Genomic DNA, 23,412 nt, shown 5'->3' with positions numbered 1-23,412 from the left:
ATATTGTGTTAATATATTCAATAAGGATGAAACTCTCCCCACAGTGCAGATTAATTAAAAGATTAATTGAAAATCCCTTTCCTGTCTACTTTTGAAGGGCTTAAATTGTGAGAAGATATAGTCTAACAGTTCTGAAATTGAGATGAAAGTGAAAATAAAACATAGGATCTGAAGAAATATTAAATGAAAAAATTTGTTTTTAAGGAATGCAGATACATCTTGGGTTGAATTTTCCCTTTGGAGATGTGTGTGCAGCTTCCATTGACTTGCATTCGTGTATCTTAGGGTGGAATATGTTAAGATGAATCTGGAAGATATTGTATATTCCTTCTAATTTCCACTTGTTGGCCAAAGCTCGATATTCTGTCAGTTAGTTTCCAAAGAAACTTAGACCACACACAATGCAAATTGAAAGACTGTGGTTTGGTTTATAAATTGTGAACAGGTGCCATCTAGTGATATTTTGAGTAAATGCAATGTGCGGTGGGCATGCTGGAGACAGCTGTTCTCTGAATGAATGCCAGCATCTTATTGTATTACATTCTAAACAAAGACCATTTATATTATCAAATCTTCCTTCTCCGGAACATTATAAACATTTTGCAGTTCTAAAAACTTTCAAAACCATTGAAGAATTGGCTTTGCCTTTAAAAACTGGGGCCAATTGTTAACATTATATGTGGAAGTTTTTAAACAAAATCATACTGTTTGAATACAAAATTATAATTTATTAGGTTGGCATAAAGCTCTTAAAAGGTCACTTATCACTACTGTCTTTCAGAGATTTCATTATTCTACACAGCTGTATGTAGAACTGTCGAACCTATCCTTATATCACAAGCATCCAGTTTAAAGGATGACACATGCTATTGTAATGGAGTTTGTACATTGTTAACCTAATGCATCGACCCTGTGTTGATTAACTACAGGCAGTTCAATGTTTAGAAACAACAGAGATTCTATATTCATACTGAGAGGCACCCATAGTAGTGGAAACCCAAATGGCAAATATCCTGGCATATGATACCCAATCCTGCAGTCCTTACTTGAAGAAGTCTCTCACTGACTTTCAGGAAGTGATGTTAGTGGTAGTTTTGCCTGAGTAAGGATAACAGGAGCTGGCCCATGGGCTAAAGTTCCCAACTTGCTCTAACTCCTTTTTTGATTTATTTTAAAAGTAGTTTAAAGGGTCAGAATCAGCACAAGAAGCCAATAAAAACCCATGTGCAAGGCCCCCAAGGAGGAAAGCCTGCAAGGTGGACTGCTCTCACAAGAGTACAGGAGTTAGCTTTGTTCAAAAACTGTGTAGTTTTGGATGGGGAAGGGGCATAGTCAAGGCAGCTGGTTGATTGATTGATTCATCGCACTCCCTGGTTGATTGAACACACACCCCATAGTGGCCTCTAGCTACAGAGCTTCTGTGGGACCTAAAGTTGTTTCTCTCCACCACTGGAAACTACCATCTGTCTGTCCTCCTTCAGAATGAACTCCTCCAGGGATCAGGTAACTCAGTGACGTGTAATTTAAATGTTGGCAAATCAGATCCACAAGTTTTCTTTGCAGTGGTGTTAATCATGTCTTTTGTTTTTTATGCTTTGTTTTGTTTTATATAACAGAAGCTATGTTAACACTTCTTCAGTGCTGGGCCATTGCCTGTGGGAGAAAAATATATGTATTTGTTATGAGCATATCTGCAGAAATTGTAGGAAGGATGGATTTACAAAGCTCAGGTGATCTAGTTGAGGAATCTAGTACTAAAACATCATGGCTGTCAACTTCGGTAACTTAAGCCTGTATTTCTTTTCCATCAAAGAGCACCCACTAGGTTACTATTATGATTTTAAAAAACTATACGAACATGTATAATGGCAGTGGAAATAAGAGATTTTATTTGTATGCACTGCAGTCTCGTGATATATATACATGACAAATTATATTATAATTACAGGTTTCAGAGTAACAGTCGTGTTAGTCTGTCTTTGCAAAAAGAAAAGGAGTACTTGTGGCACCTTAGAGACTAACCAATTTATTTGAGCATGAGCTTTCGTGAGCTACAGCTCACTTCATCGGATGCATATGCTCAAATAAATTGGTTAGTCTCTAAGGTGCCACAAGTACTCCTTTTCTTTTTGTATATTATAATTGTGCTATTTGGGAAACAGTCAATGACTCTGTGGTTTCTAGAATGTGTTTGTGATAGGACAGAGCACAACTGTGATGCAGATGGATTGAGAGATTTGGACAGTAGAACTTGAAGTCATTTAATTACATGTTAGCCCCTGACTTCATGTGGAAGAAGTACACTAGATTTGATTACAATGCTGTGAGATACATAACTTAATTTGTGAAGATACGTAACCTCATTAACCTACATATAGTCAGGCCTGCTTACTCTGAGTCACTTTAGAAGCCACATTTTTATGTTGATTAAAGAAGAAAATCCGATTACCAAGTCAGTTTTGTATACGGTTCATGCTATAAAGATTAGTTACCCTCTAAACCTTGCATAGCCAGACATGCAGATAAACCAAACACAGATTAAACAGGTCTGAAGGAATATACTTAAATGTGAATCTGTGTGCGCCTATGTATGAAAGGATTTAAAAAAACATTTTATTGATACTGATATTGCCTCATCTCCATCACTGCAATAGTACTTATGCCTACTCTTCTTCCTCCTATCATACCCTGATTGATGGAAGCAAAGTGGTGTAACTACTTACCTTTTCAGTTTTGGAAGATCTGTTCCATGTATAGCAACTGTGGTCTTCCTCACTGATGATCATAATATTTACAAATCTAGATTAGTTGGGCCTGTTTCTTAGGCTTGCTCTTTTTTAGGCCTTTCCCTGGTCTTCGTGACATCAGTGGGATTTTGCCAGTGGGAGCGGTCTGAGGCCTCAAATGTGATTTTTTTTTTTTTTTGTATGTTGCAGTATGTTGATAATTGGAGACTCTGCCTCAAGACTAATGCAAGCAACCAAAAGGGGTCTGCTTTCTGTAGTATGACATTTTCTTTTTTGGTAGCATTAATTGTGGTCACTCCCCATTTTTCCTTTGAGTTTTGCATGTTTAAAACAACTGAAAGCAGTATTTGCAAGTGTTACACCTCTTGGGGTGAGAGGTCAAAACGTAGATAATGTTTGCCACAATCCTCCTCCTCCTGTGCCCCTTCTAAAAAAGAAAACAAAAACAAAAAGGGTGAAGAGAAAGGAGAAATCCAAGCTACTTTCCAGCTCCTCTGGATATGTTTTCCTCTAGTTTTTTAAAAAAGGAGAACTTCCAGACTAAACCAGCCTGTGGCAGTGTTTTTCAGCGTTTCCTTTGCTTCTCCCACACTTAAAGCTTAAGCCTTGTTACTAATTGGAATACTTGGGAAAATTCTTCAATTCACTGTGCAGTAGTTAGTTCAAATACCGAAAGTTTTATAGTATTAACAACAATCCTTTACCTCTTCCTATAGTGGTGAGTCGTAGAACTAATTATGACTCACTGCTGAGCTGTAGAATTAATATTTCATTGTATATGAAACTTATTTTAAACATGATAGTTTGCTACGGACCCTTTTAAAATGAGTTTGATTTTTCCCCTTTTTATTACCATATCAGTGTTACTATTATTCCAAAGATTCAGAAAAACAACTTTACAGCTGGTTCTCCTTGTTGCTTTCAATGCATCTTTGAGCCACCCCTGATCTTTCTGATCTACATTATGCACCATGGGAGGATTCTCATTTGATTTCCCCCTCAAACAGAGGGGGAAGGAAGACCAAACTAGCAAATTTTCTTTAAAATTAGAAGGAAGACCAAACTAGCAAAGACGAAGAAGAATTGCTTTTGACATTTGAAAAGTCTTTTTAGCTACATCTTCAAAGAAATTATTTGTGTGTGCATGTGCTTACGTACGTGTGTGTGCGCTTTCCAAATTCCTAAGAACATGGGGACTTTGAGTAAGCCAATAAAATTCAGTTTCCCCTCACAAGCTTTAAAATTCACCCCTAAATTTAAAAGAAAAATTACCTCAAAATAAAACTTTAAAAGTGCAGTTCACCACAAAATAATCCTCTCCTCTGCTTTCTTGTTCATGGAAGATTCTTGTAGATTCAAGGATTCTTTGTCCATTAGCTCTTAAAGGGGATTATTGAAGTTGCCAGTAAATGGCTAATGTCTTTGGTGATTTCAGCCAGGCTGTCACAGAGTTGTTTCATGCTCGGGCTGAAAGGCCCATTGACTTTTTTAGAAACGCCACACATAGTTATTGTTGTAGTTTCCTCTGTTCTTATACAAAAGAGCAAGGGAGGACACAGCAAAGAAAGGAAAAGGAAATGCAGTTTTACCTAGTATTTAATCAGCCAATGGAGTTCACTGGCATTCAAGCTCATCGGGATGAATACTGTGGCTGGAGACAGAGCCTTTTACCTCTAGGCTACTGGTTCAAAGGCCTAAGTCAGTGGTGGCTTAAAGTTACCCAGTGAAGATTTTCTGTGGCCTATGTGCAATTAGTTTGGTTTGAATTCAGTTCCTAGTGGATGGCTGTTGCCATTACCACAATGGTTACTTAATGGCACCCTATTTGGCAGCCTCAGCAGAGAGGCCAAAGTCTTGTGTTTCTAGCCTCCTCTCAGATCTCCCCATTTCCCACATTGTTACCCTTCAGTCCATCCAAAAGACAGCTGCTAAAATAAATTTTTCATCCATCCACCACCTCATCTGTCCGACTGCCTGTGAATCCTTCCTCTGGCTCCCTGTTGCCTGCTACATCTGGTTTGAACTTCCCAGCCTCACCTTCAGAGTTCAGCTCAGCTCTGCCCAGGCTGCATCTTGGATCTTATTTCTTATCTTCGCAAAAAGAAAAGGAGTACTTGTGGCACCTTAGAGACTAACTAATTTATTTGAGCATAAGCTTTCGTGAGCTACAGCTCACTTCTGAAACATTTCTTATCTTGTCCCTCTGATCCCTTTGTTTCTCCACTGATGACATCCTAACCATCCCATTGTTTCTTCCGATGGGTCCTTATTCATTCTGTGCTACGTGGAATGACCTCCCAATGCCAGTGTGCTCCTCACTGCCTGTCTTCTCATTCAAATTCTTCTAAAGACTAGCTTCTTCTGTGAGGCCTGCAAACATTGAGCTGCATCAAGCAATTGCCTTCTCCATCTCAGCGTTACATAACTGGGGAACAGCTGTCAGCAATAAGACTTTTAGAAAACATAACATTCCATGTTAACACTCTGTTCTGGTGTTACCCTATGCTCTAAGGAAGACATAGTACGTCCACATTGCAGGCAGACGTGAGACTGCAGTATGTGTAGACATACCTGAACTGTCTTTGACTAGCTAGCTTGCAGTGTGGCAGTATGGGTTAGTTGCTCAAGTACATACCCAGAGTCCTGGGCCTGTGCTGCCACAGCTTCACTGCTATTGTTATTCAGCTAGCTAGATCAAAGCTAGCTAGATCTAGCTAGGATTGCCCTATAGGCATACCCAGTGAGTGCCTCAGGGGCAGGGTCTGTATTAGTTTGCTTAGTGCTGCACAAGACACAAACAATTCTTAACAAATAGTAACACGAATTTAGTCAGCGTGCAGCCTGAAATACAACTTTGACACCTATTGTTTCTTCTTGCTCAAAGTTGAGATACATTTGATGCGGTTGTGTGGAATGTCTGTGTTGTCCTGTGGATAAAGGAATTGTTTTTCCAGGTTTCTCAGCCTGGCATCTTTCACCAGTACCAACCTCACTTACATCCTATTTTGTATAAGTTTGGGCTGTATTGTGCTCTATGCAGGAAAAATGTGTGCTTGACCATGACCCAGGAAGCTTGACACTATCTTCAGTAGGGGTAGCTCAGCCCATAGGGTTCTAAAAGGAAGAATGTAGAAAACTGTAGTTTGAATTCTCTCCTACTTCTTGGCTCCTCTTCTGTTTCTGGACTTCAAGGTTTCCTTTCTTCTCCTCCTCGTTGGCCACTTGGGATTTGGCTGCTTTTTGGTGTGGTTACTGACCTCTTCATTCTTCCAGTTGCTACCATGCTTTAGCTCTTTGGAGACTCACTGTTCTTAGAGCTACTTGAAGGACTTAAATTCTTAGAGATGCTTTTTAACATGAATTGCCATTTCATCTTATTGCTTTGATCCTCTTCAGTCATTTCACTCAATCATGGTGTTGCATTGACTATGGAGATGATCCTCTGGCCTAAAATGGCTGTCATGTCTTGTACCCAGTGGAGCCTACAACTGCTATTGCTGTTGCTTGTTATATTTGTCTCAAAAAGTCTTCCATCCTTGCTGTCCACCAGCTGCCCTGTCATGGTTTTGACTGCATTGGTTCCTTTCCTGTCAAAGCCCCTTATTTCCAGCCAGGAAAGAAGCAGAAATAATGGTCTCAAGATCTTTTGGCAGCATGCCTACTACATTCCTCTAGAAGTGGTTTGGTTTTGTCACTTCTGTAATGCCCCTTGCTTCTGATAGCAAGAATTAAGCATTTTATCAGTCTTTCCACACTCCTGGCTTGGAAAGACTCATTAATTTAATAATACATTGTAAGGAAGGTGAACAGGTGGTGGTGAAGTAGCCAAGGTTCTGGCATGTCTGAATGTTGGCACCAAGAAGATTTACTACTGTTTGGTTCTCTGTTTGGAGTGCCTACGCAGGCAGGCTGCCACTTGTGTTAAAAAAAAAAATTAAGTCATCATTTTCCATCTCCACTGCAAACATTTTTTATGCATCTACACCAACTGGATTTTTCTTTCCATGCCTGAATTATAAAACCAAACCAAATCCTGCCTCTAATTTAGTTGTGCATCCTGCTGTGTTATTGAGCCTATGCCCTTTCTTTTTCCTCCTTATCTATACTAAAGCTAATGATCAGGGCCAAATACAAAGGCATGCCTAGCTGCTGCACAATGGAGAAGTATTGTGCTTAGGTTTGGGACCAGTGTCATAATTTATATGGTATTTCTGGTAGCTGTGGAATTGCCTCTAAACTGTATTAGGATCAGATTGCTGTCTTGCCTAGTCACTTTTGTTTTTAGAGGGCATTAACTTATTTGCCTGACCATGTGGTATATTTGATGTCCTATACATGTTCTTACAGTGTCTGTGATCAGGAAAATTTAAGGCAATGTCAGATGAAATAGTTTTATTTTGTCTAGCAAAATATCTAAGAGTATATTTGTATTCATGGTGTATATATGTATTCCTATTGTATCTCTGCTTTGCCCACTGTTATATTTATTGTTTACTTGTTACCACACCTTCACTGTGCTCAGCATTGTGCTAGAGATAGAAGGAGAAATGGTTCATGCCGTGGGGAACTTACAATTTATATTGACAATGAAGGGACACATCTAGGGGTGAGATATAGTTAAGATTCCATACTCATTGAGTCCTTGGGCTCTCTCCTGAGACTGTCAACAGGGTGCCAGTTTGTATCAGCTGTAGTCATGGTTTCTGTATGTAGATACTTGTTCCCTGAGAACTGCCCTGAGTTTATTCTAGGGATCAAGGAAGGCTGGTCTGAAGTTAAGGCCCACGACTAAAAGTCAGGAATCTTGGTGGACAAGTCACATAATCTCTCTGTGCCTCACTTTACACCATGTGTCACCTAGTGCAATTGAGAGGACACTCAGGACATCACTGTTGGTGAGGTGCTTCCATACTATAATATCAGAGGGTAGCCCTGTTAGTCTGTATTCACCAAAACAACAAGGAGTCCGGTGGCACTAACAGATATCTGTTAGTCTTTAAGGTGCCACCGGACTCCTTGTTGTTTTCATACTATTATAGTAAGCCATAGATATGTCTATAAATAAATACACAGGTCATTCAACTGCTGCCACATGATGATTCTAATTCATCACCTACCCTAGACTAGTGACAGAGATGAAAGGGCTGGTATCTCATTACCAGTTCTCTGAGCCATCCATTTCCCCAGCTACATGGATTTTCTAGCATCATGTTTTAAAACGTAATTAAAGGCATGGACACAGATACTCCAGAAAAATAAAAACATAGAGATCCCTGCACTCTATGGTGGTAGTGTAGCCAGCTGTGGCTACTTCTCTATTCATCCTGAGTAACACACTCAGCTATAACTCATGAACCTAAAACTCTACCCAGCCTCTCTGCTGGACACAGTGCCAGCAATTTCTAGGACATAGAACCCCAGAGCACGCTACCTTGAAAATGGGAGGTTCTGAGGCAATGGTTCTCAACTTATTTACCATTTTGGGCTGCATCCAATACTACCTTTATGGCCGTGAGGGTGTCACATGGACCACAGCTGTGTGCTGATAGGGCTGTAGGTTGAGAATCACTGCTCTGGGGCCTCAGCACAAAGGTTGATAGTCTGGATGAGGCCCTTTGGATGGGTCTTTGAAGGTGAGGGTAATAAGGAAGTTATTTTGTAGGGGGAGAGTAGAGCTTACTGTACGGGTTTCTCCTGAAAGCCCATGGAGTTTTCTTTGGAAGCCTGGAGGGTCAGTCCCCTAGATCGCTAAGCAAAATATTCCATAAGGAAATGTATATACAAATATCCATCAACACACACAGTCAACACCATATCCATTTCTTTGTTCCTTGGCATCATCCTCTCTTCAGCCTGCTGAGTTTTGCACCCACAATTAATTGCAAAGTGCAAACAATCTTATTATGCCTGAAAAGCCAACCAACCTGATACCATTTACGTCGACAGTTAATTGTGCCACAAAATTGGATGCCTGTTTCAGGACCCTTTTACAAAGGTGACCCGTTAAGTGTGACGTAACTAAAGCGTTATGTCTATGCAAAGTAATCTGTGGTGTTACTGAGCTAGGGAATACCTTGTGGAAAGGGTTCTTTTGTATGATGTAATATAACTGATCTCATTTTACCCTAGAATGGCAAGTTTGAATTAAATATTTGTTACCAATGTTTTCCAATCAGTTCTGAGGCCTTTCAGATTTTACCAAGATGCAAGCCTCATAACCTAGCATCTCTGAAAAAAAATAGTTCCATGTGCAGCCTAGAATTGAACAAACTTTATTGAATTAGTCTGCTGGTTGCCTATTCGTGTTTTCTGCTCACCAGATTGTAAGGGCTCAGTAGGTTTTGTTTTCACAAGCAGCAGGTGTCCTCCCAGACAATGCTGGAGAGATAAGTCAAATTCAGAATCAAGAACGTTATGAGTTGTGAATTCCGTTGGCATTTTCTCATTCATCTTGTGGAATGTTTCACAGTTCTGTTGAGAAAGTGAAGTGAACAATACAATGGGACGTTTAGCCATTCATGTACTCGGCTATGGTTACCACAGAACTTGGGTAATGCAATATTTAAAGTGTTTGACAGCAAGAATAAAAAGTGCAGTTTGTGGGTGAAGCTGGAAGTTGCAGAGTATAAAATTATAAAATAAAACAAATGCCCCTTTGGAATAAATTTTGCATTATCCTTCAGAGAGTGGGGGGAAATTATGGAAAAAAATGTTCAAGAAACACAACTGAAAATAACATGGTCCTAATAAATGTGGAATTCAGAGCTCCAAGCATCATTCATTTAATCCTCATGGCAAGTGCGATAGTGCAGCCTACTTTGAGATGGGAAGGGTGGAAATAAGGAAGCTAAATTGTGTCACTGAAAGATTCCAAAAAGACTTCAAATTGTATTGTGCAGATAACTATTCCCCCCCGAACCAAGAAATGTCGTTACAAAACATGTATTTCTTTTTTCTCTGTACCTGCAGAAGCATGGATTTTCTTTGTCCATGCCCTTTACAAGAAGTATTCAGGTTAAAGTGGCCAGTAATTTTCATGTCTTCTTGCACTGAAGTTGCTAATCATGAGATTAAAAAGTAAACGAGAAGTCAGTTTAGGAAATTTAATGAGTAAACAGTCCAGGGTACCACTGGAGACCATAAAAAATCAGTAAAACAAGAATTAAAAGGCAGCAAGTTTGCAGGAATATGCTCAAAAATAATATTATCCTAACATGTTTATACTAAGAAATATAAAAGAAATGTACCCATTTCCCATGTCTCCACATTTGCTACAAATAAAAACACACTTGTATTTTAACTAATCTTTGGCTGTAACAAAAAAAAGAAAGACACTCTTCAAATTGTCAACTACTGTAGTAAAACACAGAGGCAACATCCCCAACCAGTAGCCCCAGCTAGAGGTATATCAATGAAATGTAATAAGGAAAAGCCAGTGTGGTGTAAAATAGAAAGTTGTACTTTACAACTAGATAATCAGGGAATACGTGGCTGAGTGGAACAGTTGGAACTTGTTCTTCTTCGATTCCTGAGCTCTGATTCCTCAGAGTGTTGTTCCAGTTTACACTTCCGTCACTCTGTTAAAATTAGTGCATTAGTGAGTCAAGTCTGCTGAATCAGACTGACCAAACTGTGTATCAGTAAAGGCCTGACTCTCAAGAACTGTGGTCAGTTTATGCAGTATAAAGACTTAACAACCAAAGAAGTTAGCCATTAAGTGTCAACCAAAAAGTTAGCCATTAAGTGTCACTTTCAAAATTAGTACAAAAAGGAAGTGGGAGTTGTTGGGGGGTTGGTTAATCCGGTCCCTTGTATAGCTTAATACTACCCTATTAACTCCTAGTACAGTCATTCCAGCAGTGTGTGAGGACTCCAGTTTAGTCCTTGTAAGTCTGCATCCTTATATAAGGACAAGTCCAAACTTTGCCCCTGTAAAGGGTCAACTGCCTCCCACGTGGCTAGGAGCGGCACTGTGGTGCCAGTACCCTACCTCAGTTTCCCCTCTTCGGGGCTCTGTAAATAAACTCCACCAGTCCAGAGTCCTTAAAACATTTCCCTTGTGGTCTAATTTATTTATTTATTCATTTATATATTATTCATAACAATGTTTAGTCATGGGGCTTCTTCCCTTCACCTTGAAAAGAGTCTTTTTCTCTCCTGGGCCCCTCCCCAGCCTTCCCACCTGGAGTCTTTCCCCCCTGACGTCTCAGTCAATCCTGGGGCTTCTCCCGTTTTCCCAGGAGAGGATTCAAGCCTTCCAGCCTCACTCTGGTTCTATCCTGCTTTTGGCAGGCCGCTCCCGGCGTTAGCTGGCTGGGGTCTTTTGGTCCCTGAAGTCTCAGAATCTCCTTCAGTCTTCTACTCTCCACAGCCTAAAGGAGCCGTCTAGCCCCCTGCCACAGCTTCCTTTTCAGGTTTGGTTCTAGCCTTCACCTCAGCGGCCAGCTGTCCCTGCTCGCACTAGTCCGGGAGCGTGCAAAACACTAAGGCTGGTGCTTGCCCCAGTGGGCGGGGCTGGGGGCGATATAGCTACGCTGAAGGAACTGCCCATGCGGGATGCTGGCTCTTGCGAGTGGTGGCCAGATGTGCGGCTGCTTTTGCTGCTGCCGTTCCCCGGTAGAGCCCTGCAGCTCCTCAGATATCCACTTTATATGTGTGGATATCCACACATATATAGTGGATATAAATTTGGCATCCTTGCAGGGCTCTACCGGTAATAGATGTCTGTCTGACTACACTTTGGCCACCATTTGATAAAATATTTGGGTCCAAAAATTTTACTTTGAAATCACACAACTTCAGTAAGCTACACCATTTACTGTTGGCAGCAATGGTGTAGTTCAAGTTCAACAGTTGGTCTAGCAGTTGATTAGAGAATCTGAAAAAGTGAGGAGCAGTTCTGGAAGCACATTTAAAAGAGTTTATAAATAATTTTGAAGTTTTAGCAGCATCTCATCAACAAGGAATAGGGGTTATTTATGCAGATTAAACACACGTGCACACACATGGTGTTCTTGAAGTATTTTGCTTCTTAGAGTTAAAAAAAAAAAGTAATAATTCTGAGGAGAAAACTTATGTCACTGTTTGAAGTTACCACTTTCCCTTGCAAACTGTCCTACATTTTGTTTTGGAAATGAGAGGCCATTGTGTTTAAGTTCAAGTAGATATTGAGTAGGCCTCAACAGACATATCTTTTTACACCGCTGTAGCTTTTTTCCCCTCACTACCATGATGTCTCCTTCTCTTTTTCCTCTGTCATCTCCGGCCCTAGGAGATGACAGAGATAGGAGATAGGAAAAGCCACATTTTGCATTCTACACAGTGCAATAGTGTCTCCCGCCTCGTCTACAAGTATGCCAGAGAGAGCAGTGGTCTGATATCATTGCTAGAAAGACAACTGAGGTACAGATGAGCTGCCTCTTCTGCTTGCGCTCACTCACTACTGACTGTTGCATTTAAGCTCTGAGAGAGAGGAAACTAGAGGAGAGGTTAGAGATGGTACAAACAGGAAGAGAAGGCAGATACTCTGCAGGTGGAACAGCGCCCTCTGCAACAGGGAACACATTTACTGTAAGAAAACACATCCCTGATGACAGCCTGGTCTACATGTGCAGGACAAACCTACTGCTAAGCAGGATCATGGGACCCAAATGGCAGATTGTCTTATGCTCTATAAGAAAGCAAGTATGATGACGTGTTGGGTAAATATTCATGGAAAGATCAGAATTAGTCTATACCTGTTTTAGCATCTATCTCCAATGCAATTCCGGTCTGTGGATATTAGCCTTTTAAGGTTTTTGACTTGTTTTGCAGAGAGATGGGAAAGGCCTAGCAGGCGATCCAGTCTATCTGCCTGTCTAGATTGTTAGTTTATTCCCTTTTAGCCATCAGTTAGCCAAGCTATATGTACTTAACTCTTTTAATCTTTCTTCTGAACTCCCTCCGGATTGTCAGTATTTTCCTAGTAGATTGCTGTCCAGTACTGTGTACGATATTCCATGTACAGTAACTAGAGTGATGTAGAAAAGGATAATTGTGTCATCCTGTCCCAAGATGTGATGCTTCTGTGTCTGCAGCCCAAAATTGTATTCACTTTTTTGCTGCCATATCCCATTCTATTATATTCTATTTAGGGGATTATAATGTACCCATCACCATGTTATCTAAACGTTGGGGTGATGTGTTAAGCAACATTACTAATGTGTCTCATGCAGCCCCTTCTCCCTAGGGGGAAAATATTTTTTGTGGTTGTTATCAGATGCTGTTATTTGTAAAGGCTAGGCTGAAGAAATGTGTATTGCAAACTCGTGTCTAATTTGAGGTCCACTATTACATCTGTCTTTTTCAGCATCACTGCTTTCCAGATTTGTCCCTTCCACTGGTCATCTGGTTTTTGGGTAATTTTCTCTCGCATGTCTTAGCTTGCATTTTTTCTGAGATGAATCTCATTTTATTAATTTCAGCCCAAGTTTTTATTCTCTCTCAGTACATTGCATTATTTCCCTGTTTTCATTGGTTTTTTTTTTTTTGCAACTCCTCCAAATTTGAAAACAATTTACTGAGAGTTGTGGTGGATTCTCCATCACTGACAGTTTTTAAACCCAATATTGGATGTTTTTCTAAAAGATCTGCTCTAGGAATTAATATGGGGAAGTTCTATGGCCTGTCAGACTAGATGATCACAGTGGTCCCTTCTGGCCTTGGAATCTAAGAATCTATGAAAAAATTGATGTAACCTGAAAATTTAATTTAACATGTTGTTTAGTGTCACTTCTGGATCATTAATGAAAATATTGAATGAAATAGAACCTCATACAGCTTTCTACAGTATCACATCTAGATACCTTCTCAAAACTAGATACTTGGCCTTTTATCATTATCATTTGTCTTCAGCCAAATTTCAAATTATGTGATGGTGTTCATATCCAAGTGAAACTCTGAATCGGATGCTTTACTAAAATCTAAATACATTACATTTACTTCTTTTCCTTCATTCCCAAATTTTGAAATGCTGTCCGAAGAAGCAGTCACATTTATCTTATTAGTTCAGTTCTTTATAAACACGTGCTTCATATTGATCATGATTCCATTATCTTCAGATTTTTAGCTTGGTTTTGGAGGCTTTTCCACAAATTACAAGAAGCCCTGGGAGTTAAAACAGATGTGCACCCCATTCTGAAGTTTGGTTTGGTGGGGAGCAGAGCTGGGGCGGGAATAAGTGGTGTGTGTGTGTGTGTGTTTTCTCCATCTGCTTGTGTAGGATGCATAATGGAGCACAGGCAGTGGCAATTATAAATGATGTATTCCTGGAGAACCAGTCTAATCCCAGAGTGTTCTTATACTGCCTAACCTTGGATTCCCATAAAGTTAAGTGTTTCATGCATTCCTGGTTTACTCTCCTGTGGTCTATGATGTCATCAATATTTAAAATTGAGCCTAAGCCGGGGGCGTGAGATAATATCGGCAGCCACCTACCAGCTGCTCCACACAGAATCCTTCCACTCCGGTTGCTGGCCAGCTAACAATGGCAGACAAAACTGTAGCACTGGTGTGATGCTTTGGAGAGCAAAAATTCCTTTTAGGTACAGCAGATGAGAGAGTTTAAGTTTGACTAAGAAACAACGACTTAAGATAAAAATGAGAAAGAGGTGGGTGGAGGGAGAAAAGAAAATGAAGGACTGCTATGCCAAGAAATGTTTCTATGGCAAATGTGAATTATAGTCCCTCAGGATCATCCAAAAGGCATCCCATTCATGGCTTCTGGCTTTGACCAGGCCGTAATAAAATCTCAAAAATTTCTTGTGACAGTTATGCCTGCATTGCACTGACTAGAGCAATATTTTATACCAGTGATTTAAGGAGCTAGTTAGTACCCTGTTTCAGTTGGGGTGGGGAGCTGGGGAGCAGGCAAAAATATTAAATTTTTGTTTTACAGCTGTTAGTAGATCAAATACTGTCTTCTATATACCTATGTACAGAGGAACAATAGGCCATGACTCACTTCTGATTGGTTACGTGTGTTTGCAGGGTTGCAGTTTAATCTGAATATTAGTAGCCGAAGAGCTAGTGAGAAGTAGTCTGGGGATTAGAACAATGTCACAGCTGTGTTTTGCTTCGCACTGACCCAAAGTATCATTTGGACCTACATGTGAATAGTGGCAAAACATTGTCTATGTATGGCATAGTTTTTTGCTTATGGCTTATGGAAATGCTCCTGAGACAACCTGTTATAATTGCTCCTGGTATTTTGCCTAAAGTATCCATCCATTCTGCATATTGAGAACATCCCTTATGCAGTGTGGAATCTCAGTTAAATTGTATCCAAAAAGAAGCTACGAAGACTAGTTACATACTATGCTTTGTAATCATCTTGCAAAGGATCATACGTCATAAAACAGTGTGGGCTGGCATTCCTTGTTTTACCTGTGCATAATAAACCTCTGGAACTCATTGCCACAACATATTATTGAGGCCAAGAGCTTAGCAGCATTTTAAAAAGATTTAGACAGTTATATGAATAATAACATTCACAGTTTTATTAGTTAGGATTAAAATGGATGAGTGATATGAACCCTCCTGCTTCCAGGCACAGACCAACCACTAGCTGTCTGGGATCAAGAAGAAATTTCACCAATGGGTAGAGTATTCTGTAATTGTCCATTATGGGGGTTTTTTTTTGTTTGTTTTGTTTTTGCATCTTCTTCTTAAGCTGCTTTTACCGGTCAATGCCAGAGAAAGGGTTCTGGATCAGATGAGCCACGTGACATGATATGCCAGTTACTCGGGTCCTAAAAATAAGCTTTGTCCTGGATTTTTCATAGTTATACTTTATTTTCAGGCTTAAAAAATAATCAGACTTCTCCTTTCTGGTTCTCTCTCTTATAAACACCCCCCCCCCTTTCTTTTTCTGTATCTCCTTTTGTGGTCTTTTTGCTCCTCACCTGTGCACTTTCCTGATCGCCTCTCCCATGACAATGCCGAATAAGCAGGCCTGCTCTGATTGCCAGTGATTGATGGCAAGAGTGGCTTCCTGGAGTACTGAAATTTTCATGTCAAGCAAAGTGCCTTCTTCTGAATGGGCTGAATTTAAAGGCTGGTGAGCACTGAACTGTGGGTCCAGCTGAGCTGACCTAGTTTGCAAGATTTTAGAGACATATTGTGAGTTAGTGGGATTCTTTCAGTGAAAATATGAATAATTGGAATGTTTAGGAGAAGCTCTTCAGTGGTGTAAATGGGAGCAACTGACTTCTGTGGAGCTATGACCCTTTACAGCTGCTGAGGATCTGCCCCTTGGAGTCTTCTCTTTACCTCCTGGTGTACCATATTGTATGCCAAAGAACACTTCCCACCCGAAGTGCTGACTTAACAACTGTGCATTATAGAATCATAGAATCTCAGGGTTGGAAGGGACCTCAGGAGATCATCTAGTCCAACCCCCTGCTCAAAACAGGACCAATCCCTAATTTTTGCCCCAGATCCCAGATGGCCCCCTCAAGGATTGAACTCACAACCCTGGGTTTAGCAGGTCAATGCTCAAACCACTGAGCTATCAGTGTGTAAATGATATAATGTATTTCTTCATTCTGCGCTGCATTTCTCACCCACACAGTCCTCTTTCCCTGGTAGCTAAGCTGTACGAGTGTGGATAGAAAGATCAACAGCCTACTCCAGAGCTCCCATCCCTGTGTCTGTACCATTTGTTGTTAGGTGGTTTGGAAGAGCTACCTTTTCCCCTTGTTCTCAGGCAGCCTTGTGCTTTCCCAAGACCAATCCTAAATTGAGCCTATCACTACTGCAATGCTAGTTCAACTCAATATCCTTTGCTGGCATGACCAGGTGTACAAGTTGTGCCAAAGTGAGATCAAGTACAAGAAGTATCAGACTAGCACAGACCTTCACAGTAGTAATGGGCTTCTATCCCATGTGTCCATTTAGCATCCTAATCCATTTCAGATTCAGGGCAGCCAGTGTTTCCCAACACCACAGTCCCATTGAGCACCAGTTCCACAGTCTGTCTGTCTTACTGTATTTTGTGCTCAACCTAGCCATTCGGTTAGTGCAGTCTCTATTGATTATCGCTACAATTGAATGTTTTATTATTTACTTTAATTTATTATTTAGCATGTTGGTCAAAGGACCTCACCATTTGGAAGCCTAAGATCTAGTTTAAGTGCATAGATATTTGACAGATGTGGTTTGAAAATAACACAGATGTGCAGTGTTAACTTTCGTTCCTGCAACAGTGTCTTTGTTTCAAATTATACACTTAGCTGGGTGTGTTGTTCATGTGCTTTCAGAAGGCCTTCCTCCCTGTAACACAGGAAAAACAAGTATTTTTCATGCTTTATCCCTTTGAGAATTTGAAAGAAAAATGATCTTAACAGAGTGAGCATTGAACCTTTATAAGACTGCAGATCTATGGGTTATTTTTAACCTAATTACACTGAATTAACAAAAGCTTAAGACTTTTTGCCTGAATTAAAGCTGAGGCTAAACAGACTCTATTTGCAGTGAAACTTCAGCCTAAAACATACTTGTTACATTGTGCAGGTTTAGAATAATGCCTATGGCACCAGTGTTATATTAAACAACAGTGCTTGATTTTCTGAAACATTGGCTTTTATGAGTTGATGTGAGAGGATATGCAACTATAGAACAGCTCATTCATTCCCCATCTTCACTACTCCCCCAGTTATGGTGATCACTTTGGATTGTTGACATTTTAGATGGAACATGGTCCCCTTACACTTGCCTAACAGTGGCTCATTAACTCCATGTTAATTGAAACTGAAAGTTTGTCAGATGACTCAATTCCGTTACATGTTAAATGGATTCAGTGAAGTAAGCATTATTGCTGTGATGAAAACCTCTGTGGAATTGATTGTGAACTGATTTGGAGGGATTCAAAGACTTTATCAGTAGCTCTTAAAGATAAGCATCTTGAGAACTATTGGAGTTTAGGAACATTCTAAATAATCTAAATTGAACTGTTTTTTCCCTGAACTTCTATAAAATCTACCAACTTACGTTCCATTTCTGAACTATATCTTAGATGAAATATTACTTTCATTGCATGTCTGAGACTGGGAGGAAGGACAGAAAAAAGAAAAGAGAAAACAGAAAATTCTGTTTTAGTTAGGCATTCATACCGATCAGCAAATTAAGCAGTCACAAGCATACCTAAAATGGAACACAAACATAAAACTGTTAAAATAAAGTTGCATTTGCTTTTAAACTAACAAAACCAGGAAATTCAGTGTTTAGACTGTCTTTACCTCATCTTATTATACCTGAGTATTGCAAAGGTCTTTGTTAAGAGAAGGATTTATGGTATATGCCATATGTGCTGCAGTACTTATATGAGACCTTTATATGCCAGGTTTCAGTGTGGAGCCAATTTTTATGGCTGAGTTATAAACCCTTTGAAAATAGAGGCTTGTAATGGAAACAGTGACAGATCTTTAACTAGTTTGGTCTTATCTGGCTCCATTATCTTTATTTTTGTTAAGCATTAAATGGCTGCATATTTGTTTATCTTTCTCTCACTCTCTGAATTTTAACAAGTTTGGATTATCAAATTGTTCCTCCTTTAAAATGTCATGAACATGCATCATTAGATAGTTTATCCAAACTTCAGAGTGATGCTTTCAAGGTAAATTGAGCTATTGTGTCTTATTACAATGATTTTCTTGGTTTTATAATACATTTAGTTTATAGGACACTAATAACAGAGTAACTTCCTAAAGTTTGCTCTTTTCCCCTTCTCTCTCTCTCTGTCTGTGTATCTTATTTTAATCTTGAATTTGATTTCTTGGTTTTGATATAAGTTGGTAATTTTGTTTTTTGATTGTCCTGTTCAGGTAAAAAGCCATACCACTGCAGTTTTTCTGAAGAGGGGGCACCAATGGTAACATCTCGGGTAGAAGAGCTTCCTAAATTTGGAAGTGACAATGCCAGAGAAAAAGATGCCAATGAATCTAAACCAGAGCTATCAACTTTGGTATCTACCCTGGAAAATAATATCAAACGGCCTTTTCCAAAGTATGAAGCTCAGAGAAATTCTTCAGACTTAAAGTTGCCAGCTTTTCAACCCAGCCAAGAGCTTCCTTGCTCCAGGAGCGCTGCTGATTTTGCTTCAGGAGTGGGCCAGACACCTTTAGATGCAGCAGTAGACTTGAAAAACTCATTGGAAAAGCAGGCTAGTCACCCTAAAGAAAATTTCTCAGACTTGCACAAGGAGCACCCTGTTCTCGAAAAAGGTAGAGAGACACAAGAAATGGTTCCACTAGACTTAAGTGAAAAATCAACGAGGGCTGATTCATGCAATAAGGGCTTTACCTCATCTTCGCAGGCTGATTTGATTGTCCACCCATGTCCTTACTGCAATCATAAGACCTATTACCCTGAAGTCCTGTGGATGCACAAAAGAATTTGGCACAAAGTCAGCTGTAACTCGATGGCTCCACCATGGATTCAACAAAATGGATTCAAGAGTATAAAAAACAACTTGGTTTTTCTGGCAAGAAGTGGACGCACTGGTCCTCCTCCTTCCCTTGGTGGTAAAGAATGCCCACCTTTGCCTGTTGCCAGGTTTACACGCACTCAAGTACCAAGTGCGTTGCCAGGATCCAAAAGCAATTCTTCCCCTGTTGGGATGACTATAAAGCCTGGTAGTATACATCAGTCTAAGGACAGCCATTCATTTGGCCACTGCGGTCCACGGTCATCAGGTCTTGATGGGTACAGGCAGCCCAAATCAAACCATACCCAGGAGCAACATAGCATAGCAGTACAACAGCCTCAGCTTAAAGCTAAATATGAAGTAAATGCTAAACTGATGCAAGCGGGAAGCTTTAGCAGAAGCCTAACACCCACTCAGACAGTCGTATCAAGGCTCACCTCACAGCCTGCCAACAGTAAACAGGTGGAGAAGTATATGATTCCCCAGGGAAGTGCTGGTTTTCCCCCTTCAAGTAAGCATTGTGCATCTGACCCCATAAAAGCCAAATTCAACCCGCCGCCTCAGTATCACCCTTTGTGTAAAACTGAGCAGTACAATAAACATGAAGATCTGTCAGTGCCTCAATGGGAATCTCACACCAAGGCTGGGAATGAGATGAGGACACTGGCAAACTGCACAACAGGAGCAAGAGCAAGTCCACTAATGCAGCCTCAGCCTAGCACAGCAGGAGCTTCTCCAGCTTTACACCCCATCAAACAAGAACCAGCATCAGAGGGGCACGAGAAACGTTTGGACATTTTTTTTAAGACCTACATTCCAAGGGACCTTGCTTCATTGTACCAAACCTGGGGTGCCAATAGCCCTGTGCTGGATCATGCAGGTAAGGCTTCTAAATGCTTTTTGTTTTGGTTCGTGATATTGGTTTCCCATTTTGTCCTTCTGCTTGTCCTGTAGGTGACGTCTACACTATGAGCTTAGGGTTGTGATGGTAGCTCGCATCTGAGCAAGCTTGCCAAAAATAGTCGTGTAGCTGCTGTAGCAGTGGCAGTGGGCCTGATGACATGCCCCGGGGTTCAGGCAGTTTTGTACTGGAGCAGCTAGCATGGTGCTGCCACTGCCCATGTGATGGCAGCTGCACGACTGTTTATACTTGTGCTAGCTCGGTGAGAGCTATCACGAGAATGTGCACACAAGTTGGGAATCACACATCCCTAGCTCGTAGTGTACATGCAGACATAATTGCTGCTAATCTGAGTAACGGTGGTTTTATCAGTGTTGAGTGGGTTGGAGTAGATTTCCTCATGTACAGTAGTATGGTAGATTCTCCTCCCACACACTGTGTGACGTTTCTGTCACAGGTCAAACGTATTTGTTTACTCGTAGAGTGTTACTAGTCCTTTGTCCCACTGCTTCAAGTAGGCTAGAGTTACACAGATGTTCTGTCACACTAAGATCCTAGTTGTCCGCTGGTTCTGGCACACATCATAACTTTTTCACTTTGGGCAAAATAAACATGCTCTAGGGCTTAACTCCTGATGCTATTTTGGCTATCTTGTTCAGTTTCCTCTACACAGTTTTTCCAGGAACAGACAGACATACTTACACATCTTTCTAAACAAAGAATCCTAAGATCTTTATTGTACATATCTTTGAAAAGAAGACAGTAATATTTTCCAAGTGACTATCTTGGGCTGTTTATATGTGTCTAATTTTACAGTATCTGTCAGTTTACTTTGACAGGAAAAGCGTATGTATAAATAGCCAATTTAAAGTTCAGAGGCTAATTTGTTTTAAGGTAGTTATACAAGCAGCATTCAAAAAAGTACCGTGAATTTCCTTCCATCTGTCTCTACCCTTCCCCTCCCCTCCAAAAAACCACCTTTTTGGTTTTGAAACTAATCACCACTGTGTCTCTCTGATTTCCTGCCAGATTTTGGTTGTGTCTGTGGAAACTGAAGATTTACTCTTAGGGGGGGGAAAAAGCCCTGGGAACAAACCTTTTTATAAATTTTAAGATTTTTTTTTTCACTTTTCTTTCAGTAGGATCAGTGCAACATGAATCTTTCTAAAATGAATTTAACTCAGACAGAACCCCTTTAGTCAGATCTTTACTATAGGAGCTCAAGATTTTCACTCATGGAGCTGAAAGGAGCTGGGGACATCATCTGTTAGGGGAGGAAGTAGTGTAATGCTTTCTGTTTCGTCAAGTTAGAATTGCTAGATTTTAAAAATGAAAAACCAGGGACAGTTGTAGCTAGGGAAGAGGATAGCATACAGACAGTTTTGGTGGAATGCCTGGAAGGTGTGTACATGATGGTTTTAGCTGTCATGGTGTGGGTAGAGAAAGAAGATCCATACTGCTGGGTTATGGGCTTGTTGGGAGGTTTTTTGAGAGGCAGGCTGGCAACATGAGTGTGCTCAAGAAATGGTCCTAGACATGCACATCTTGACCAGCCTGTTGTCTGTTTTGCTTAATCAATTGATGATTAATAGTACTATCTCTCTTCATAAAACGCTTTGAGATCTATGTATGAAAAGTGCTAGATAAGAGCTGGGTGGTGGTGTTCTTCCTGACTGTTTGATGTTTCCTTCAGTTGGCCCCAGAGTGTAAAAAGGTTTACAAAAGCTGGCACAAAGCACCTGTTCTTGTAAAGCAGGTGGGGAACAGGGACATTCTCCGTTTCAAGGAACACATTGTCACAGTAGCTTGTTCTTCTGTCATATGTGCTCACTTTGTTGGTTAACTACCAACTGTTTTTCATTTGTCCCTCTCCGCTCATAGGGACATTTTCTAAAAAATTTCCACCGCTACTAATGCCAATTCAGCTCTGCCAATGTTAGCAACTTTGGGTACCTTACCTCCTGGTGACACTATTTAACATCACGTCATGTAAGCCTGCCTGGAATAGATCTGATTGACACAATGGGCTCCCTTTCAATTATGCTCGCCAGGATGGAGAGGAACAGGAGGAGCGCCATGAACCTGACATCAACGGCTGGAGAAACCAGAAGATGCACAAAAAATATTGGGGCAGAGGAGGAGTTCTATAGGAAATATTTACTTGCTGATCTACTTTTTTTGAAGTAGGACTTTACTGTGTAAATACTGCTTTAAGGGGAGATTTTCAAAGGCACACATGGAAGTTAGGTGCACTTTGACTTTCAGTGAGTGTTGGTTGCCTAGCTCCCATTTGTGCCTTTGAAATCTCTTCCTTAACCTAAAACTGTTTGTAATGGCCAAGTTTTAGAATTTTGTGGCCTGGTTTTCTTGTATGTAGCCTTTGAATAGCTTTCTTGAGCTCATTCCATATAGAATTTGCAGGTCACTGGTGCCACTACCAATGTATTGGCATGGCGCTGTATATTTTTCAGAGGACTAAAGGTAAAACTGCTGCACATGAAAGGGACAGGTTCCCACCTGTTAGAAGAACTCTTCCCTCAATTACATGCAGTCAGTCTCAACCGAGGACAGAATTATCCCAGTGAGTCTTTATTATGCATTACAACAAACAAGGCTTCAATTTGGCCAGAGAGATTGTGTTGCCATTATGAAGAATTCAGGGATGTTCTGCCAATCACGTAGGTTGTTCCTAAGCCTCTCAATTCTGGATATTTAGTACAATACCTCATGCAGTAGATCAGCCTTGATCACAATAGAATTTTCCATTTCAGGCATTTTGGTGTTTTGTTTGTAGCCTTTGCTTTTATATTTTAAATTGGCTGTATCTGCTCGCATGAGACTGGTGCACAGTTCGGTATTCTGCTAGTAGTCTGGCATTTCTTCGATTCTTTGGAGAAAAGAGTTGAAAGTACTCCTGTGGTACTAGTATTAGACATCAGGGCTTTTACATCAAGGACTAGATAGTTTGATTACTGCTTAAGGAGAAGAGGGTTTTTTTTTAAATTTAAGTTTGGTAGAGGTGATTTTTCTTTTTTATTCATAGGGTTATTTACAACTGTCATGGTACTAGGGAGGACATATTACAGCAGCAGGTGCACCCTTTCCCCTGGGATTCCCGTGAGACCAACTCTGAGTGCTGGTTTCACAGGAGCTCCCATGAAAATGGTCACTTTCATTTGCATCACTTAATTTCCAAACACCTGTGGTCATCTGCCCCCCTCTTATTCAAGTATAGTTTATCCTGAGAGATGATCTCACAGAGGCAGTATGTTGTGACAATGGTGTCCATCAAGACAAAGCCT

At 40.5% G+C, this 23,412-nt stretch overlaps 1 protein-coding gene across 4 annotated transcripts in view; it reads left to right on the top strand.

Annotated features, from left to right (window-relative positions):
• The window catches only part of ZNF516 (zinc finger protein 516), a 129,044-nt gene that overhangs the window by 93,836 nt on the left and 11,796 nt on the right, over positions 1-23,412 (top strand). For all 4 annotated transcript variants that reach the window (XM_084619261.1, XM_084619260.1, XM_084619262.1 and 1 more), the window contains one exon: positions 18,608-20,089. In XM_084619261.1, coding sequence (XP_084475387.1) covers positions 18,608-20,089 — 1,482 coding nt within the window. The remainder of the gene's footprint in view (positions 1-18,607; positions 20,090-23,412) is intronic.

The sequence above is a fragment of the Lepidochelys olivacea genome, assembly GCF_965140295.1.
Source record: "Lepidochelys olivacea isolate rLepOli2 genome assembly, chromosome: 2".
In the NCBI taxonomy this organism is placed as follows: Eukaryota; Metazoa; Chordata; order Testudines; family Cheloniidae; genus Lepidochelys; species Lepidochelys olivacea.
This window is presented reverse-complemented; position numbering and strand designations above follow the sequence as displayed.